We start from the raw sequence: 20,187 nt of genomic DNA on the forward strand, positions 1-20,187 counted from the left end.
CCCGTCCTTGTGGGAATTATTGTTTAAGTGAAACAAACATTTTCATGAACCTATATGTACAGTGAGGATAAAACTCACGTAAATAGAAAACAACGCTCGAATTCGTCTTTATTGGATGCATGTAAATATCAAATAAACCGTGGCTTTTATTTTGAAGTTGCCAGAGCGACATTGGCGCTTCAAGACACTCTTTAAATCCTCCCCAGAAGACCCACCTCTTGTATATGATTGGTTTATCAAATTCTACTGACCAATGGTAACAATGTATTGTGTGCTACCTCTTTTTGCCGCTAAAACTAAATCTAAATGTGTTTCTTTTCGGTGGTTTTTACCGTTTTCACACGGGAGTACATTTAGTTATGACTATTTATATAGCTACTTAGATAGCCAGAGTGGTAAGTTGCACCTACCGTTTGATATACGTATTAATATATGGTTAGATTGTTAATTTACAATTGAATGCTGACTTCAACAACGACAACGTTGGTTTTTGAAGTTGCATGAAGATTCTAAATCAATACTGACTGAACCGTTTTGTTTTCTAATTTCAGCTAGTTTGCAAGCCAGTAGCTGCACAAACGAGAAAGGGATGGCTAGTTAGCTAGCTATGATATCAGAAATAATAGATATATGTCTAGAGGTGTTTTGCTAGCCAGTTAGTCATTAGTAGCTCAATAATGGTAGAGCTAGTGCTAGCACAAACTTTTCAAACAATAAATGTCCACCGTCTCACTACAGTAAACTATGTAACTTTCTTTACATTGCAGGAAGCCAATATCAAGCCGCATCAGCATCTACCCTAGCGATACAACCATCAAAATGGGAATATCCGGACTCTTGCAGTTTATCAAAGACGCTTCAGAGCCCGTCAGTGTGAGAAAGTACAAAGGACAGACAGTGGCAGTGGACACCTATTGCTGGCTTCACAAAGGGGCGTTTTCTTGTGCTGAAAAGCTGGCTAAAGGGGAACCAACTGACCAGTTAGTTAAAACTATTTCACTTTGGGCCAATATCTTATAATGAATGGGGACAACATTATTTTGGTCCTATAATCAGACATAATTTTATACATTTCATTTTCTTCATCCCTAGGTATGTTTCCTACTGTATGAAATTTGTAGACATGCTGTTGTCTTTTGGCGTAAAACCTATCTTGGTGTTTGATGGATGCAATCTGCCATCAAAACATGAGGTTGAGAAGTCTCGTCGAGAGTAAGTGATATTATACAGTAGCTGTATGGTGTTTACAGTTTTTACAAAACAACTATGGTTTCCATTATACGCTTTATGTAAACACTATTGGCACAATAGGTCGGAAATTGTTTTATACAAACCAAAACTGTCTTTTTGTCTTCAGGCGTCGACAGGCTAATCTTCAGAAAGGCAAGCAGTTGCTACGGGAGGGGAAGGTTTCTGAGGCCAGAGACTGTTTCACACGCTGTGTCAATGTCACACCTTCCATGGCACATGACGTCATTAAGGTAAATCATCGTTAATAAGCTGTTCACTGATTACTGTATGTGGAAGATACATCAATATGAACTCTGATTTGTATGTATTTTTGCTTTGTTTTGTTCAGGCCGCGAGGACTAGAGGAGTGGACTGTGTTGTGGCTCCATATGAGGCAGATGCCCAGCTGGCCTTCCTCAACAAAGCGGGCATCGCCCAGGCTGTCATCACAGAGGACTCTGACCTGCTGGCGTTTGGCTGCAAAAAGGTATCTTGAGCATCAAGTTAAGAAAAAACACAATATGTATGTTTATGACAAGCTTAAACAGTGATTTAATCTCAGGAAATTAAAACCTCACTAAACTGAAAACGGAAGAGAAACTGTTCAACGGTCTAACTCCACATTTCAATGTGACAAAGTTTTTGCGCTTTGCACATGTGTTCAGGAACTCATATCACACGTATATAATGTACTGAGAAGCAAATCATGGAATTTGCTTTACAGGATCTTTAAAACCTCACTAAACAGGCTACGTCTCCCACAGCAACAGCTCAATTGTTGACTTGAGTCAATGTAATCTTACCATTATTTTCACTCTCAGGTCCTCCTTAAAATGGACAAACAGGGTAATGGGCTAGAGATAGACCAGAGCCACCTGGGCCGCTGTCGCTCGCTGGGCGATGTCTTCACAGAGGAGAAGTTTCGCTACATGTGCATCCTCTCGGGCTGTGACTACCTGGCCTCGCTGTATGGGATCGGCCTGGGGAAAGCCTGCAAGCTGCTGAAGATGGCCAACAACCCAGACATCTTGAAGGTTGGAGAGACATAAAAATGTTGATGCTGAAAGAAACGAGCGATATCAAAGCCACCTTTTTAGCCCTTAAAAAAAGTCCATGCAATGTTTTGGGGTCAAGCATCTGGGACAGCTGAGATGTTATACACATTTAGAAATTTAGGCCAAGCTACTATATTGTTCCACTCCTCTCCTCTCTGCTCAAGTAATTGGGGGTTAATGCCAGCAGATCATTTGGACCTTGCAGCCATAAATCCCCTTTTAACTCGGGTGAACATTATACCCTCAGGTCATAAGGAAGATTGGCCAGTACTTGAAGATGAATGTGACGGTGCCTGATGAGTACATCGAGGGTTTTGTGAAGGCCAACAACACCTTCCTCTACCAGCTAGTGTTTGACCCTGTCAGGAGGAAAGTTGTGCCTCTCAACCCTTACCCCGACGACGTCGACCCCTCCACCCTCTGCTATGCCGGCCGGTATCCTCTCAAGTCACATCTGACTCTTATGTTGTACAAAATGCTGGTGAAACCTGTGTTGAACCAGACATACGGACACCATACAACAGGAATATTTTAACATCAAGTGTAAGACAAGTGTGGCGGTATGACTTGTAAATGTGTTGTCCTTAATGATGTGGATGCAGTAACATAGGAGATGACAAGGGCTTGCAGATGGCCTTGGGAAATCTGGACCTCAACACCATGAAACCGATTGATGACTTCAACCCAGACAGAGCAAACACAAAAGTACTGGTGGCGCAGTCCTTTTCTATCCCTACAGTCTCTATATGCAACAGCATGATTATTACCCATTTAGGAGGTTTAATATTAACAGGTCTGACACAGGTTAAACTCATCTCAAATAACCAGTGAAATGGGTTGAAAGCGTTTGATTATTTCAGTTATGCTTGTGTTTCTAAAGATATTTGGTCAACTGTCTCTCCAGCTGGTCAAACCTCGCAGCCGTGGATGGAACGACAGCCGGACCCCCCAGGCCTTCAGCCAGCCCAGCATCTGGAGCCGAGGGTACAGCCCTGGTAGCAGCTCTCTGTCTGTCGCTCCACCCCTGCCTGAGGGAAGTGCTCTAGAGAGGCCTCCTTCCACCAGGGGGAAGGAGAGAGTTGTCAGTTTGCAGGGACTCAGACTGACTCACAAGGAGGCCTGGGTAAAGAGGCCCAGGGAAAGTGAGTTTGACTAGCTGTATCAAGTGTGTCATTTACATTTAGTCATTTAGCAGACTAAATGTAAATGGGGGGGGGGGGGGGGGTGAGGACGTGTCCACCACTACTCAGTACTCAGGCACAATTTCCATCTATTCAAATATAATTAATTTACATCAAATTTTACGCTACACTCAGCATACCCGTTGCTCTTCCTGTTTCAAATTTGGTCACTGATACTGTTTTTGATATTGTCACACCATCTTACATCAGCTCAGCCTAAGATAGTTGCGTATGTTGTTTCAGTTTGTAACAGAAAGAGTGGCAGCAAACAAACAATCTACGTACAAAAATAGATCACATGTACATAAAACATGTTTAGCTTTACATAGCTATTCAGCCGCGCAACTGCAATTTAGACTTAATGGCAGTACATTTTCTGTAATTAACTCTTTTTCTTAGAGCGCTTCCCTATATACAACCTACCATACTTATCTTTAGGTTCAGAAATCTGTTTACAAATCTAGCAACCACTCCCATTTTCACACCATGCAGTATAATGTTTAAAAGTAAAATGTCAAACCAAACCACTGCCCTTGAGCTGTAATAGTTGTTTCTCTAGCTATGGTTTGAGAGGTAAAGCTTTTAGGGAATGTCATGCTCATGTGGTCCTTTAAACCCAGCTAGGTTTGTGTGTGTGGGGGTATTCTTAAACCTTAAGTTTGCAGATCTTTTTTAAAATGTATATAAAGTAAACTGAATTGACACTATAATATGTATGATTGTTAAGATGCATTAAAATTCCCTAAATCCTACAGACTCAAGCATTTCAGATGAGGATGTGCTGCTCCAGTACTCTCCCTCCAGTCAGAAAAGACCCAGAGCAGACCTGGACCCCTGCTCCACAGACAGACCTACCTCTACTGCCACCATACTTGGCACAGCCCAGCCCAAACCACGTAACCGCTTTGCCACCCTGCTCCAGAGGAGGAACCATGACGGGGATGGAGATGGTCAAGGCACATGCAGCAGGTGATGTCTTGTGGATGTTGTTGATTTACTTCTCTTGCTCAGTGCAGAGCGAGAGAGAGTGAGTACTCTCTTCTTCCTGTTGTCTATTTCTGTTTGCATACCTCATTTCTGAACGAGAGAAGACTTGACTTGATTTGGATGGAGCTTCAGGTACAGGCTGGTCTGTTAATCTCCATCTCTATTTAGCCACTGTTTGGCTCTTTCTTACTGGGGAGTAAATGTTCTATAGGGAGAGTTTAGTGTCTTATTGACTAATGGTTTCTCTCTCTCCATTTAGGTTTTTCTGTAGCAGCGGCACCAGCGAGGTGGAGATCCTTTGCCAAGAGTCCTCGGGAGAGAAGGAAAAAGCATGTGAGATCATGCAAAGCCCAAGTGAGGATTCATGTAAAACAGTAGAGCTGGACGAGAGCGACGGGCCCAGCATTCCCTCGGTCGAGACCCCCAGCCCATCTCCTTCCCCCTCCCCCACGTCTGCCAGTCAGGGCCTGGGGGTCTTTCGGTGGTCTGGCAGTTCCTCTGAAAAATCCCGGACCACCCCAATAGCTGTGCATGGCGTTGCTGCTCTTCAGAAGTTCCATCGTAATAAGGAGACCATCTTCTGGAGCCCGCCGGGCCAGAGCCCCCCAAAGTCCCCCAGCATGCCGTCACCCGTTCCCTTTAGTCTGCTGGATGAGGGTCCTCCCCCGGATTTGCCTCCTACACAGGACAGCGCTTATTTCTCACAAAGTCAGCACACTTCCTGCCATGATGACGAAGGTCCTTCGCCCAACTGTTTGGAGGAAGTTATCAACCCTGTATGTCATCACTGTCTGCGTTGAAAACGATCCCTACGTGGGCTTTTCCACTTTGACTTCATTGTGGGTTTGGGTGCTTTGCAGCTGGTTGGTTGACTGTTTGTCTTCTGTTTTCCTAGTTTATGAACTCTAGTAATGATTTGGACTGTGGTGAGAGGCCCACTTCCTCCCCAGAGACGGTTGATAGGAAGACAATCACAATCAGACCAAAGGTACTGTGGTAGTGACAGAATGTTTTGAATAGATGTTGCTATTTTTATTTATTAATTTGATTTCATTTATGTCTGTCTCACTTCCTTTTCATGCACTTTTTCCCCTCCACACATGCACACATTGCAATACATACTTAACTCTCTCTCTCTGTCTCCTTCTCTCTGTCTCTCTCTCTTTGTCCCTCTGTCTCAGCAGGTGGCAGGTCTACCCAGGATGAGGCCCAGTGACCAGCGGAAGGGGACAGCCATCCGACTGTCTGCCCCAGCCAGGGCCAGCGGACTCAGGAAGATACCGAAGGGGCCCAGGAAGAAAGCCAGCCCCGGCAACGAGAACAACTCAGGGCTCCAATCCACCATCAGTGGTCTATGGAAAAACTTTGGTTTCAAGAAGTAAGTAAAAGTAATGTAATTCATACAACACAATCTACATGATGTCCTATCAATCCTGTAGCTGAATTATTCTTCATGGTGAAGGTTTATACATGTATAGAGTTGAGGTTCTTGGATTCATGTATGGGTGTTATGGTAGCTTCTTTATGGTCTAAGTTGAATATATGATAACAACCCCAAATAAGGATTGTTAATATTTCTGCAGTATCACAACCAATTGAATGCCCTTTGCAACATTAACTCGCATTGCAAATCACCCTCTAATGGAAAAATCATATACCACTTGAGTAGTTTGCAAGTTAAACATTGCTTAAAATGTTTAGCATTATGGCCAGCTCTATTTTTGTGCATCATTAACACCAAGTCAGTAACTCCGACAGCTATCACATCGAAGGATTACCCTGGGTACATTGGGTACTAGTTCAGCAGCTAGTTTACCCCTCAGGGACATTACTTGTAAAAAGGGCTGTACAAATACATTTGATTTAAAAGTTACAGTGTTTAGATTTTTTTTTTTTAATATCCATAGACAAAGGGACGATTAAAGTGTGAAGCCGCACCTATGAAACAAGGCTTGCCACTTGCATTTCAAATAATGCCAAGCCAACTAGAACAGAGTTTGATGCAAGAATGAATACTTCTACAAACCAGGGGAACACCCGTATTGTTTACATCCCAGGGTGAAACATGGGGAAACATGGTAAACCTAAGTTTTATGTTGTAAGTTATGGTTTGTAAAAATTCTAATAACCCTAGCTGCTTAGCTGTACCATCTGTATATGGGAATTAACCTTGTTGATGTATTAATGCTGAATAAATTAAGGTGGTGTAACTAAATGCTAAGTTCAATGTGAAATAAGGAGTGTCTGGTACATCGTGTTAATTGGGTGGTGGTGGCTGGCAACAGAGGAATTTACTGTTCATCTTCCAAGAAGCTCGAAACATCATTACCATAAATAGGATAGATTAGTGAAACAATGCATTCTAGTTACCACAGGCATTTGTCCCATTGCAAAGGCCTGTGTCACCAAATAAGACATGCGTAGATGAGTGATGAAGAAAAAAATCAAATGTCTGTTTCCTCTCTCCAGTTAACTTCCATTTGGAACATTACATTATCTACACATTTCAAATATCTTCAATAATTGGATTGTTTACCTTTTCCTCTTAATTCTTAATGAGCACGTATCTGTTTCTGTTTTGTAGAGAAAATGAAAAGATTTTGCCTTGTCAAAAAGGGGAACCCATGTCACCAGTGAAGGACAATGTGCCAGTCCGGATACCTGAAACGAACAGGGATATTTACTTTTAACATTGTTATCTTTAATCTGTATAACATACTGTGTATGTGAATGAATTACCATGGACATGTGTACATTAATCCTAAAATACATACATTTCAGTTTTAATAAAGCAACCTTCCTAAAATGTTGTGTTTTGGGTGATCTTTCATACTCTTGGATTTTCGATGACTGTCAGCATAGAAATGCAGCACTGAAACACAAAGCTACGTAGGTGAGTAGCTTTTTCGTCGGTTCTTGTTAATAACATTCTTGAAAGAGAATGGTATGTGTCAACTCTTAAGATGGCTGAACAATGCATACTTGAGTGTTTACTCAAAATGGACTACCAGCATACTACTTGTGGAATGCTGGTTGTAGCAGAGGCACCTAATTCCTGTTCTTGGTAGTGTTTTAAATCATGTGTGTACTCCCTCTAAAAATACAGTTTTGGTTTGACTTGTAAACCATTTTGCAAACTTGTAGTGTTAGGTTGTCGTCCTAATCATATTTATCCCCAACATGCCTGTACCTAATGAGTTGTTATTAGAACTCCTTTTTTCATTGATGTTCTATATCCAATGTTTTTTCCAGCTGTTCATAAGATGAAAATAGGGATACATTTAATGTTAGTTTATTTATAGAGTAAGGCCGAACTCTTATCAATTTTCAACCCTAAGTTCTTACGCACCTGCAGTAAATCAGTTAGATTTTTTTCATCATTCCTGGTTTTGACTGCATAGCAAAGCATGTCAGCCCTCATGGATTCTTGACATATCTGTCTCTTCCTATTCTCCTGGAAGATTGCGCAAAAGACGGTGACCTCACCTGTTGAACACATAGTGAGGTCAGATTCCTCTCACATTTGTTTCCTTTTTCAAATGTAGGCATTGTTGCATATCTACCAACACTTGCTATCTTGGGAATGATACTGTTGACATTAATTGATGTAGAAGTTACTGTAATATTGTTGTACCTTTATTCTATGTTGCTATTAGCAAGTTTAGCCCACATGTGTCTTTATCTTGGCAGCTTGACTAGGATGTAAGAGAATGAAACACTGGTAAGAATGCCACTTAACAGCATTCCTTTAAAGGATGCTGGCTGTAACCTGGTACTCAAAAATTCATGCCAAATCAAGACCGTTGCTATTTTATCACATGTTGAGGCCACTGACAAGAATTAGAGGCAGGATCAACATCAAGTCAGTTCTGCAAAACAACCTTCAGGCACTTCAGCTATAATAACCTGTTCCTTTACAATGAGGATGACTCGAATACAAAATGCCTCCATGAATCCAACCTATGGTACCTTTTTCCAAAGACAGTTTACTTGATGATTTTAATACGATTTCAGCAGTACCAGTACATAAATGCGCACACAACACCTACAGTATGTGTATGTGTTTTTGTACAGTACCTTTTTACCTTTGTCATACAAGTTTTGGGAGGTGTTTGAGTGAAGGGAATGCACGAGTGACAAAACATACTATCATTACTATGACTGAGTGGGATTGATTAAACATAATGGTGTCTGGTTGACAGAACAGGAAACGTTACTCAGATTAAAATACATCTGTGTGTGTGCACGTGTGTATGGTATGCTAAATGATGTGTCCACGCAGATCTATGTGTACCACACACTCTTTGTTCTTAACAAAGCATCTTTAATACGAGATTTGTAACCCACTACTGCCTAAGCATCACTTCTAAAGGTGTGGAGAAAACTTTCTGCTCAGGTACTACTAACAGAAAACACAAGTCACAGTAACCAGATTGACAGTGTCGAACCACAAACCTAAAAGATTCACTCATGTTCCGTACAAGTCAGATTGCGTGGATAGTCAAGTGACAGGACAGCCAAATATGATTGGAATGTTGTTGTGTCCTTGACTAAGTGTCAGTGCTGCAACAAAAATGTTTCACTGTGACACTTTAAACAGTTCTGAATTAACTGATTGAAACATTATACATCAGTGCTGTGTACTGATTGGGTCTTTGCTGTATTTAGTACTTCATTCTGTAGTAGGAGGGCCCAGTGTGTTTTAGTGAGATGCTCACAAGACATAATTTCAAAGGCTTTCTACAAAGCCAGGAGTGTAAGTATCTCTACATGTTAGGACAAGTAAAACATGACTCAAGAAGCCATCTTTTTATTCTCCTTTCCAGAGCCTTCCCTTCAGGCAAAGCTATTTGGACTTGGTCGGCTGCAGGCATGTAGAAACAAATTCACAATCTTGTCTGTGCAACTTTTATTCATTAAAGTGAGAGCATCTGGTTATTTTCCCAATAGAGCATGTCTTTGTCTGTTTTGTTGGACACAGCTGATTCCCTTCACAACACATATACATGGTGCATGACTGGTATCTACCTCAAAAGCAATGTATGTTTAGTTTATAAATACCTTGGAGTGGTTTTGAGGGTGACCATCCCAGTTATATCATTGCACCCACTTATTGTACACTGTGTTTGAAAGAAAATACATTGGAATTCTGTGATATGTGAAAACCCATATTGCTCAATAACATACTGCACTGTTTTCCTATCAAAAGAAAATGGTGAAACTTCTCGATAGCATCCTCAGGACAACAATGTAGTGAGAGGAATCTACATGGTGAATGGTAATGAGATGAATTTCAGACACTTGGTCCAAGAAACTTGGAAAACAAAACTGAGACATCTGGGGTAATTAGAATCATATACAGATAGGCCACGCTTAGGTTATTCTTGTTGTTACTCTTCGCTTGTGCAGTGTGATATTCCATTTGTTACTTATTGAAACATTGACACTACAAAACAAATTGAAGTTGGACCATTCAATTGTTAACCCTTGTGTTATCTTCGGGTCATTCTGACCCATCAGTCATTGTGACCCACCGTCGTATTGCGACAGATTTACCGCATACAAAGACAAAGTGAAGCATTTTCTTTTAACCGTTGGGCTGTCTCAGACCCCCCACATTGCAAAGGTTAAAAGAAAATTATTTTAATTTGTTTTTGTATTGGGTAAAATTGGGTAAACACAACGATGGTTCGTTATGAACCTTTGGGTCATGTGACCCGAAGGCAGCACGAGGGTTAAAGTACCTTTAAAAGCACCTGCAGGGATGTTGTGTTTTCTAAAACTATCTCTACTCTGTAAATGTATTCACCCTAAACATGAAAAAACAATAAAGCATTTATGACAAGGATGGTTCCACACAATGATTGCCCAGCATATAATTGTAAGGTTCTGTTTTATCAAGGTCTTTGTTTTCTTGTTATTTTCTCTTATTGTACATTTTTTACTGATTGGTGTTTTCTAGGTTACATTCTGGGCTCTCCATTTTCTATGTTCAGTGTGGTTGTTCATTTTGGTTGATGATTTTCACCTGGCGCTTGTTAGAGAACCCTATTTATGCAGTTCAGTTTCCCCATGTTCTTTGTGAAGTGTTGTTTTGCATCTACACAACATACTAAGCCTTCTATTCTAGCTAACTTAGATAGCCATTATCTGTTTTGACCTTGTAGCTGTTTTCTTTGACCAACCGAATATCTTTTGCTCCAAGTTTTTTGCCTGTACCTTTGCTATGGTTTTTGTATATATCGGCCTTGATATTCCACCTGATTGACTCAGATTTTGCCTTTCTCTTTTGGATTTTTGCCTTGGACTTTCCTGCAACAAAAATAAACAACGCACACTAAGGAACCATGCATGTTCATTCCAACAATGGCCCTGATATGAATCAACTGTACATCTTTGGCCACCCCAAAGCATGTGCATTTTGATGATAGTGAAAATGGTTTGTTTTGTATGTCGATGCTCTGTGTTGCTAGGTATATGTTTCGCAATAATTTCAATCGTCTCTGTTTGCAAACCTGGTTCAGCCTGTTAAAGAGGAGTGGTGTGCTCTCCTTTCCCTCTCTATCTCACTCCCTCCCTCTCTTTCCTTCTGTATCTCCATCGGTCCCTCTCTTATAAGTCAGTTCTTTCTCCCTCCCTCTTTCGTCAGGTTTCGGCTGTCACCAGCCTTGTATGTGTATGACTATGAAAGACTTACGGATGGATGTGTGTGTGTTGGGGAGGGGGGGGGGGGCGTAGTTCTAGGGGAGGTGTCCTGGTGTTGTTTAACCTGTTAATCGGGCTCAGGTGGCAGTCCAAAAAGGCATTTAACTGTTGTCTCACACAAGTTAACAGCCTACGGTTCTGAAGAGACAACACTTGCTAGGAGGACGCATCTCTGAAAACATCACAGGGTGAGTCCAGACCATCATGAGCCACATGGCCATTGGTTAAGCCTTTCATTATGGAAACAGGGATTTCACTTTATCATAAACTTGAAAATAATCTGTTATATTAAATTACAAAACAAAACATGTGCCTAATTGAATTGGTGATTGAGAAACATGACCACATTAAAACAATTCATCCAAATAATTTAAAACAGACTAAACAAAGGTAGCATTGTTATTGACCCTGCTTGTACAATGGGAATTATTTTTGTTGGCAGTTAACCAAAGCTGTTCTGCTCTGTTGATGTAAAGTACCTATACTGATTCCACTTTAAGATTTTAATCATGGCTGTGCTGTCTACATAGAGCTTGAATTATGTTCTAAATGTTGAACTTGAGAATTAAATATATTTTATATGTAGCCTACCTCAAAACAATGTAAATGTGGCAAGCGTGACAGCAGATTTGTTGTTTACAAAGCTGATTTAAGTACAGTTATCAAAGGTCAAAGGCCTGTTTCCTGTTTTTGGGTTTAGAAAGATTTCAGTGTCACTAGTAAGACTATGTATCATATTGATATACAATTGAATGTGATTGTAGATTTAAAATTGTGTTTTGATTGATTATGTGGCTGTTGTGAGCAGGATTTTTTTGTATAGGCCGTTAACGAGCTTGAAGTTGAGTTAATGGGCGTTGTTGAAGTGGAGTTATGGTGCAGACAATGTACGTAGGACTGGCCAATGAACAAAAACACTGGGATATCATTTCCAGTTTTTGTTCATTTAATGTTTGAAATTGTTATTATTAGACCCTTCATTATGGACTACTGTACAAACTGTGAGATCCATAATGGATTTATATGGAAACCATGACATTTTGAGCAGATGAAAATTGTCACAGAATTACTTGACAGTACTTGGAAACCAGATCGGGCTGCCTCTCTCTCTACCTGCCATCCACATCAGAATGCTGAAGCATCACACTGACATGTAGGCCTGTGGATGTTCGAGTTGTAGGTGTGGCTAGGGAGAGGTATGGCACTCATGCTCCATGCATCTCAACCGACTGGTTTTAGACACCTTCCCCTAAGCATCCTTCCAATGACCATACCTTGGATTCCTGAAGTGTGAGACAGTTTGTGGTTGAGACAGTTTGTGGTTGAGACAGTTTGTGGTTGAGACAGTTTGTGGTTGAGACAGTCAGTCTGTGCCAATAAACCAGCTTGTTATGGAGGAAAATCAAATAACTTCAATGAATGTGTTTATTCATTAATTTAGTTACTTGAATATTAGTAAATGTTTTCCCCGTATAAATAATATCCAAATATGTTACTTAACCCTCGTGCTGCCTTCGGGTCACATGACCCAAAGGTTCATAACGAACCATCGTTGTGTTTACCCAATTTTACCCAATACAAAAACAAATAAAAATAATTTTCTTTTAACCTTCGCAATGTGGGGGGTCTGAGACAGCCCAACGGTTAAAAGAAAATGCTTCACTTCACAGAATGACCCGAAGATAACACAAGGGTTAACCCTTGTGTTATCTTCGGGTCGTTCTGACCCATCAGTCATTGTGACCCACCGTTGTATTGCGACAACTTTACCGCATACAAAAACAAAGTGAAGCATTTTCTTTTAACCGGTGGGCTGTCTCAGACCCCCCACATTGCGAAGGTTAAAAGAAAATTATTTTTATTTGTTTTTGTATTGGGTAAAATTGGGTAAACACAACGATGGTTCGTTATGAACCCTTGGGTCATGTGACCCGAAGGCAGCACAAGGGTTAAGTTGTACCCTCTTTTCAAAATCAAGTGTGCAGGCCCCTTCATCAGCTATCAGGTGTTAGATCAAGATGTAGAAACTGCACTGCACTTCAGTAGATCCAGTTATGCATATGTTTAACTTTCATTTATAGTGGGAGGCAATTTGAGGCTCAATGAAGTAGTATAAGTGTGTGTATGTGACAGTCACAGGGTTCTGTTCCTGGAATTGGAAGAGGATGTGGGTTTTCAGTCTTCACATAGAATATGTTAATTGTCTATCCAAGTACATGAAAATTCCTATAGTTACATTTGATAGCTTTCATGTTCATACATTCTGTCATCACTACATATACATTTACATTTAGTCATTTAGCAGACGCTCTTATCCAGAGCGACTTACAGTAAGTACAGGGACATTCCCCCGAGGCAAGTAGGGTGAAGTGCCTTGCCCAAGGACACAACGTCAGTTTGCATGACCGGGAATCGAACTGGCAACCTTCGGATTACTAGCCCGATTCCCTCACCGCTCAGCCACCTGACTCGGATATAAACTGAAGGTAACTTTGTCTTTGTATTTTACAGATAAAGTGGACATTAAATTTGATATGCCGAAGACGCAGATGTAACTATACTCTAACTAAACAATCATGGTGAGTAGGTTTCTACTATGCAAGCAATGGAATAGAGACTAGTATGTAAAAATGTTGTACCCAATCTCCACATTTTACTGTATAGGCCTAATAGTACACTCCCCTGCGCACCATGATGAAAAAATACACCCAAGCACACTGTTCAATGTAGTGATTCTTAACACTAGACTAAATATCAACCGATTATCCTTAACCAGAACGGTGAAAGTCAAAAAGGAAGTTACTACGAAGGCCTAGTCCTTGAGGACTCTAAGGCAGGAGGAGTGGTCATCACAGGAGTCACTGACCAAAACATTACAGCTAAGAGTGGTCTCAAATCAGGTAAAATTTGAAATATAATACAATGGAGCACTGGAATTATTACCTCATGACCTTTTGATATAAATCATTATATCATGTGTTTTCTTTTGTTCAGGAGATGAGATTGTTGCTGCCACTATACACTTGGACCACCTCAATAAGGATGACGTATTAAAGATCCTCAAGATCATTGAGCCTTATGACGAGAACATGAAAGTTCTGACAAAGCAGAACTTGAAAGCCAGTGTCAGCCTTGGTTCATTGAATGGTGATCTTGAAGGTCTTGAAGGTTTTGGGGGTGTAAGTTATACATGAGTAAAAGTCTCAATCATATATTTAAGATACTTGTCTATATGTGCTTTATTACTGTATCTACTTTTTTATATTAATAATGTGTGTTGGTAAATGCTTTGAGCTTTATACAGTACCACTTATATTCATCTGCTGTTTGCTTATCTACAGATGCTCACGGATAGCAACAGCAGAGGTTTGAAGAGTCAAATCAATGTTCCTAGCTTAAATGGAGAATCACTAAGTGAAGCAGGGCGCCTGAAAGGATCCCAGTTTACAATGCCCACAATTGGAATGGCTGGACCTAAGATTAAAGGAGCACCTCTGGATGGTACTCTGAGAGGCCCGGAGGTCAGTGCCTCTCCTCCACAGCTTAGCACTCCAGAAGCCCTACTTGACTTTGGGACACCTCAGGTAAAGACAGGTGGAACGAAATACAAGGCTCCAAAGTTCAAGATGCCCCACTTCAATCTGCCTCAAATGAAAGCAAAGCCACCAAAGGGAGACGTGAATTTATCTACAGATGTTGAGGTCCCTGCTATTAGCGGAGACCTCCAGACACCTAAAATGGACCTTTCAGCTCCTAGAATGGAAATCAAAGCCCCTGGAGTAGATGTAAATGGGCCAGATGTGGATCTGGATACCTCTATAGAGGCACCCTCAGGTAAATTTAAGTTGCCAACTTTGGCAAAACCCAAATTTGGATTATCTGGACCAAAAGTAAAGGCGCCACAGGTGAATGTAGATGGTGATCTGTCTGCACCTGCCGTTAGTGTTTCAGCCCCTGAGCTAGATTTACAAGGCACAGATTTAGACATTGAGGCTCCTTCGGGTAAATTTGTTTGGCCTCATCAAAAGTGGGGCAAACCTGGGTTAAAAGTTAAGGCACCTGATCTTGAGACACCAGGCGTGGATCTCTCCACCCCAAACATTGAAGGTGAGATTACGGCACCAGATGTTGACATCCAAGGTCCCAATGCTGACATTGAAGCTCCCTCTGGGAAACTAAAATTCCCAACAATGAAAAAGCCCAAGTTCAAGCTCCCAGGCCATAAGATTAAAGCCCCAGATGTTGATGTTAATGCAGATGTTAACCCCAACCTCAGTCTCCCTGACCTGAAACTTGGTGCAGAACTAGACTCTAATGATTTGGACCTCAGTTTGCCAAATGCAAATATAAAAGGCCCCAATGCAGATCTGAACACTCCTGATGTGGACATTGAGGCTCCATCTGGAAAGTTCAAGTTGTTCACACTAAAAAAGCCAAAATACAGACTGTCTGGACCAGATGTCGATGCTGATCTGTCTGGCCCTGATTTGAGTCTGTCCACCCCAAATATTGATGGAGAAATCAGTGCTCCAAATGTTGATTTGAACTTACCAAAAGCTGGCCTGATAGGCCCTGATGTAGACATCAACACCCCAGATATTGATGTTAACCCCCCTTCTGGGAAATTCAAATGGCCCACCCTGAAGATGCCCAAACTGGGTAAAGTGAAAGGACCAGGCATTGATCTTAATGGTGATGTGGATGCACCTAAAATGGAGGGAGACATCACTGCTCCAGATATAAATGTCAGTTTGCCTGATGCTGATATCCAACCCCCAGGTGTTGATATTGATGCTCCCTCTGGAAAATTCAAGTTTCCTAAAATCCATCTACCAAAATTCGGAACAAAAGTCAAAAGTCTAGACATTGATACCGATATTAAGACTCCAGATATAGATGTTAATGGACCTGAACTTGAATTGAACACACCAGACTTCTCTGCACCAAAGATTGAAGGCAATGTCAATACTCCAGACCTACATGTCAGTGTACCAAATGCTAAACTGAATGCTCCTAAAGTTGACCTTCAAAGCACAGAGGCTGAAGTTCCATCAGGGAAATTAAAGTTTCCTAAAATGAAACTACCAAAGTTTGGCTCATCAGGACCAAGAGTGAAAGGACTGGACATTGATGCTGACCTAAAGACCCCAGATTTGAATGTCTCTGTTCCTGATGCCAATGTACAACTGCCGTATGCAGATGTTAAAGGGACTAATGTAGATGTAAATCTTTCTGCTCCCAAAGTTGAAGGAGACTTGTCTGGAGCTGATGTAGACATTAGTTTGCCCAAAGCAGACCTCAAAGGACCTGATGTAAATCTTCAAGCCCCAGATGTTGACCTTGAGGCACCCTCAGGCAAATTCCACATGCCAAAAATCAAACTGCCAAAATTCGGTCTTTCTGGACCAAAGGTGAAAGGTCCAGCTCTGGACTTCAGCACTGATTTGAAGGCTCCAGATGTTAATGTGAATTTACCAACAGCAGATGTCAAAGGTCTTAATGTTGATTTTAAGGCCCCAGACCTCAATCTCTCAACTCCAACAATTGACGGAAACATTGCTGCTCCAGATCTCAAAGTGAGTTTGCCAACAGCTGACCTCAAAGCCCCTGATGTTGCACTGAAGACTCCACAACTCAACCTTTCTGCCCCAGAAATCAAAGGAGATGTCTCTGGGCCTAATGTTGATTTTAGTTTGCCCAAAGCAGACCTCAAAGGACCTGATGTTAATCTTCAAGCCCCAGATGTTGACCTTGAGGCACCCTCAGGCAAATTCCACATGCCAAAAATCAAACTGCCAAAATTCGGTCTTTCTGGACCAAAGGTGAAAGGTCCAGCTCTGGACGTCAGCACTGATTTGAAGGCTCCAGATGTTAATGTGAATTTACCAACAGCAGACGTCAAAGGACTTGATGTTGATCTTAAGGCCCCAGATCTAAATCTCTCAGCTCCAACAATTGACGGAAACATTGCTGCTCCAGATCTCAAAGTGAATTTGCCAACAGCTGACCTCAAAGCCCCTGATGTTGCACTGAAGACTCCACAACTCAACTTTTCTGCCCCAGAAATCAAAGGAGACGTCTCTGGGCCTAATGTAGACATTAGTTTGCCCAAAGCAGACCTCAAAGGACCTGATGTAAATCTTCAAGCCCCAGATGTTGACCTTGATGCACCCTCAGGCAAATTCCAATTGCCCAAAATTAAACTGCCAAAATTCGGTCTATCTGGACCACGGGTGAAAGGTCCAGCTCTTGACGTCAGCACTGATCTGAAGGCTCCAGATGTTAATGTGAATTTACCAACAGCAGACGTCAAAGGCCTTGATGTTGATCTTAAGGTCCCAGACCTCAATCTCTCAGCTCCAACAATTGACGGAAACATTGCTGCTCCAGATCTCAAAGTGAATTTGCCAACAGCTGACCTCAAAGCCCCTGATGTTGCACTGAAGACTCCACAACTCAATCTTTCTGCCCCAGATATCAAAGGAGATGTCTCTGGGCCTAATGTAGATATTAGTTTGCCCAAAGCAGACCTCAAAGGACCTGATGTAAATCTTCAAGCCCCAGATGTTGACCTTGATGCACCCTCAGGCAAATTCCAATTGCCCCAAATTAAACTGCCAAAATTCGGTCTATCTGGACCAAGGGTGAAAGGTCCAGCTCTGGACTTCAGCACTGATCTGAAGGCTCCAGATGTTAATGTGATTTTTCCAACAGCAGACGTCAAAGGCCTTGATGTTGATCTTAAGGTCCCAGACCTCAATCTCTCAGCTCCAACAATTGACGGAAACATTGCTGCTCCAGATCTCAAAGTGAATTTGCCAACAGCTGACCTCAAAGCCCCTGATGTTGCACTGAAGACTCCACAACTCAATCTTTCTGCCCCAGATATCAAAGGAGATGTCTCTGGGCCTAATGTAGATATTAGTTTGCCCAAAGCAGACCTCAAAGGACCTGATGTAAATCTTCAAGCCCCAGATGTTGACCTTGATGCACCCTCAGGCAAATTCCAATTGCCCAAAATTAAACTGCCAAAATTCGGTCTTTCTGGACCAAGGGTGAAAGGTCCAGCTCTTGACGTCAGCACTGATCTGAAGGCTCCAGATGTTAATGTGATTTTTCCAACAGCAGACGTCAAAGGCCTTGATTTTGATCTTAAGGCCCCAGACCTCAATCTCTCAGCTCCAACAATTGACGGAAACATTGCTGCTCCAGATCGCAAATTGAGTTTGCCAACAGCTGACCTCAAATCCCCTGATGTTGCACTGAAGACTCCACAACTCAACCTTTCTGCCCCAGAAATCAAAGGAGATGTCTCTGGGCCTAGTGTAGATTTTAGTTTGCCCAAAGCAGATCTCAAAGGACCTGATCTTCAAGCCCCAGACCTCAATCTCTCAGCTCCAACAATTGACGGAAACATTGCTGCTCCAGATCTCAAAGTGAATTTGTCTACAGCAGAAGTAAAGGGAGAGAATAATACATCTCCAAGTGGTGAAGCCAATCTTCAAAACTTATATTCACCAGATCCACCAAAAAGTACATCCAAATGGTTAACTAGGTGGAGTTTAGACGAAAAAGAGGAGTCGTCTGCCTCAGAAACTGAAGGAAGTATTAGTGAGGATGAAACTGAAAACGATTTATCTAACATTGAGGTGGAAGTTCCCAAGTTTAAATTCCACAGACTACCAACACACAGCACTGAAAACCTTACAGAATCTATCGGAGTCTTAAATTTGGACACAATAAGTCCAAAAATTAAAGGTTACTTTAGACCAGATGCTGGCGCCACTTTGCCAAAAGTGTGTGTATCGACAAATCAGGGAAAGAAGGGCACTTCACCCTCCGGTCCTATTGACATAATGGAGCGACTTCGATTGTCTAAGGCAAAAACTGCTACAGTTAATGTTTCACAGCCTGAAGTGAAAAGTGATCTTAATCTGGCAGGGGATGTCACCGCTCCTAGCCTTGCTGTAGGCTCCACTACAGATACAGTCAAAATGGCAAAATCTGAGTTTGGAATCAATGTGAATTCTCCTGAAAACTCATCAGAGGGTAACGATAGCATGTCAAGAAGCCTCTCAAACATGCTTGGCCTAAACATTAATTAAACATCCAGATGCTGATTGATTTTAGTTCCAAGCTTTGAGAGTCTCCAAAAATGTCCAAATGGAACTTGTAAAAATGGAACTGGAACATGTAAATGGCTAACGATTCTAAGCCGCCATGACAAAGTCTAATAACACTTTACATTTTTGTGACTTAGAATGCATAACCTTTTACAACCTATAACAGCTTATTACAACACTTTTTACACTGTCAAATATTTTGTGTATGACAGGGATCACCACCTAATGGAGCTTGTTTGTTACTATGTACAATTAGAAAGTAGTATTTTAATATTTGTAAATACATTTACCAAACACACTAATGTTGTACTTATGCAGTGTCTTGAGTTAGATAAGTTTAATGATGGAATAAATTACTTCATTCCTGACCTTGTGTGTGAAAACACGATTTAAATGCTACATTTATTGAAATACCTGTCTACCTGTATGGGTATTTTTTAAGAAATATATCTGCATGGAATTTGATTCAGTTCAGTGATGTTTACCTTTGAACGCAATCTGAATGAATTATATATTTTTGTATATTAAGTGATGGCAAATTTATTATTGTATACCGAAATCATTTGTTCTGTTAAATAAAGTACTTCTAATTCTAAGTACTTCTAAGTAATTCTTTTGCCTCCATATTTCTAACACAAGACTATATTTTGTACCAGTGCTGCTTTCCTATAGATAGCCATATTGAGTATTCATAAATAAAAGAATACAATGCTAAAACTGAACATGTATTATGTACTATCAATACAAAGCGGTAATTTGCGATATTTTATATGATACTATTAGAGCAAAATTAGACCGTCAACTTTTCATATGGTATCTAAAGAAACAGAAATGTTGATTTTCTTTCCAAAAGTTAATTGACTGGATCTATTGTACTTGAAAAAATCCCCAAAAGAAACAAAACAC

General features: G+C 41.1%; 2 protein-coding genes across 4 annotated transcripts; both read left to right on the forward strand.

Moving 5' to 3' along the window:
• Positions 1 to 269: 269 nt before the first annotated feature.
• exo1 (exonuclease 1) lies at positions 270 to 7,253 on the forward strand. Of its 2 annotated transcripts, none has more exons than XM_062463529.1 (14): positions 270 to 395; positions 768 to 980; positions 1,093 to 1,212; positions 1,358 to 1,481; positions 1,580 to 1,717; positions 2,052 to 2,264; positions 2,533 to 2,720; positions 2,888 to 2,990; positions 3,190 to 3,427; positions 4,222 to 4,435; positions 4,713 to 5,229; positions 5,349 to 5,441; positions 5,635 to 5,831; positions 7,038 to 7,253. In XM_062463529.1, the coding sequence occupies exons 2-14, from the start codon at positions 820 to 822 to the stop codon at positions 7,141 to 7,143; spliced, it is 2,412 nt and encodes an 803-aa protein (XP_062319513.1). In that variant the 5' UTR covers positions 270 to 395; positions 768 to 819; the 3' UTR covers positions 7,144 to 7,253. The 2 variants fall into 2 exon arrangements, with proteins under 2 accessions (XP_062319513.1, XP_062319514.1); XM_062463530.1 differs by having other exon boundaries at positions 5,638 to 5,831.
• Positions 7,254 to 11,208: 3,955 nt separating this feature from the next.
• Positions 11,209 to 19,877, forward strand: si:ch211-125o16.4 (neuroblast differentiation-associated protein AHNAK). 2 transcript variants are annotated; one of them, XM_062463518.1, is made up of 6 exons: positions 11,209 to 11,346; positions 13,670 to 13,737; positions 13,935 to 14,058; positions 14,153 to 14,337; positions 14,500 to 18,324; positions 18,541 to 19,877. In XM_062463518.1, exons 2-6 carry the CDS (start codon positions 13,735 to 13,737, stop codon positions 19,261 to 19,263), a joined length of 4,860 nt encoding a protein of 1,619 aa, XP_062319502.1. In that variant the 5' UTR covers positions 11,209 to 11,346; positions 13,670 to 13,734; the 3' UTR covers positions 19,264 to 19,877. The 2 variants fall into 2 exon arrangements, with proteins under 2 accessions (XP_062319502.1, XP_062319501.1); XM_062463517.1 differs by having other exon boundaries at positions 14,500 to 19,877.
• Positions 19,878 to 20,187: the final 310 nt, after the last annotated feature.

This window comes from Osmerus eperlanus, chromosome 6 (assembly GCF_963692335.1).
Source record: "Osmerus eperlanus chromosome 6, fOsmEpe2.1, whole genome shotgun sequence".
Taxonomy (NCBI): Eukaryota; Metazoa; Chordata; class Actinopteri; order Osmeriformes; family Osmeridae; genus Osmerus; species Osmerus eperlanus.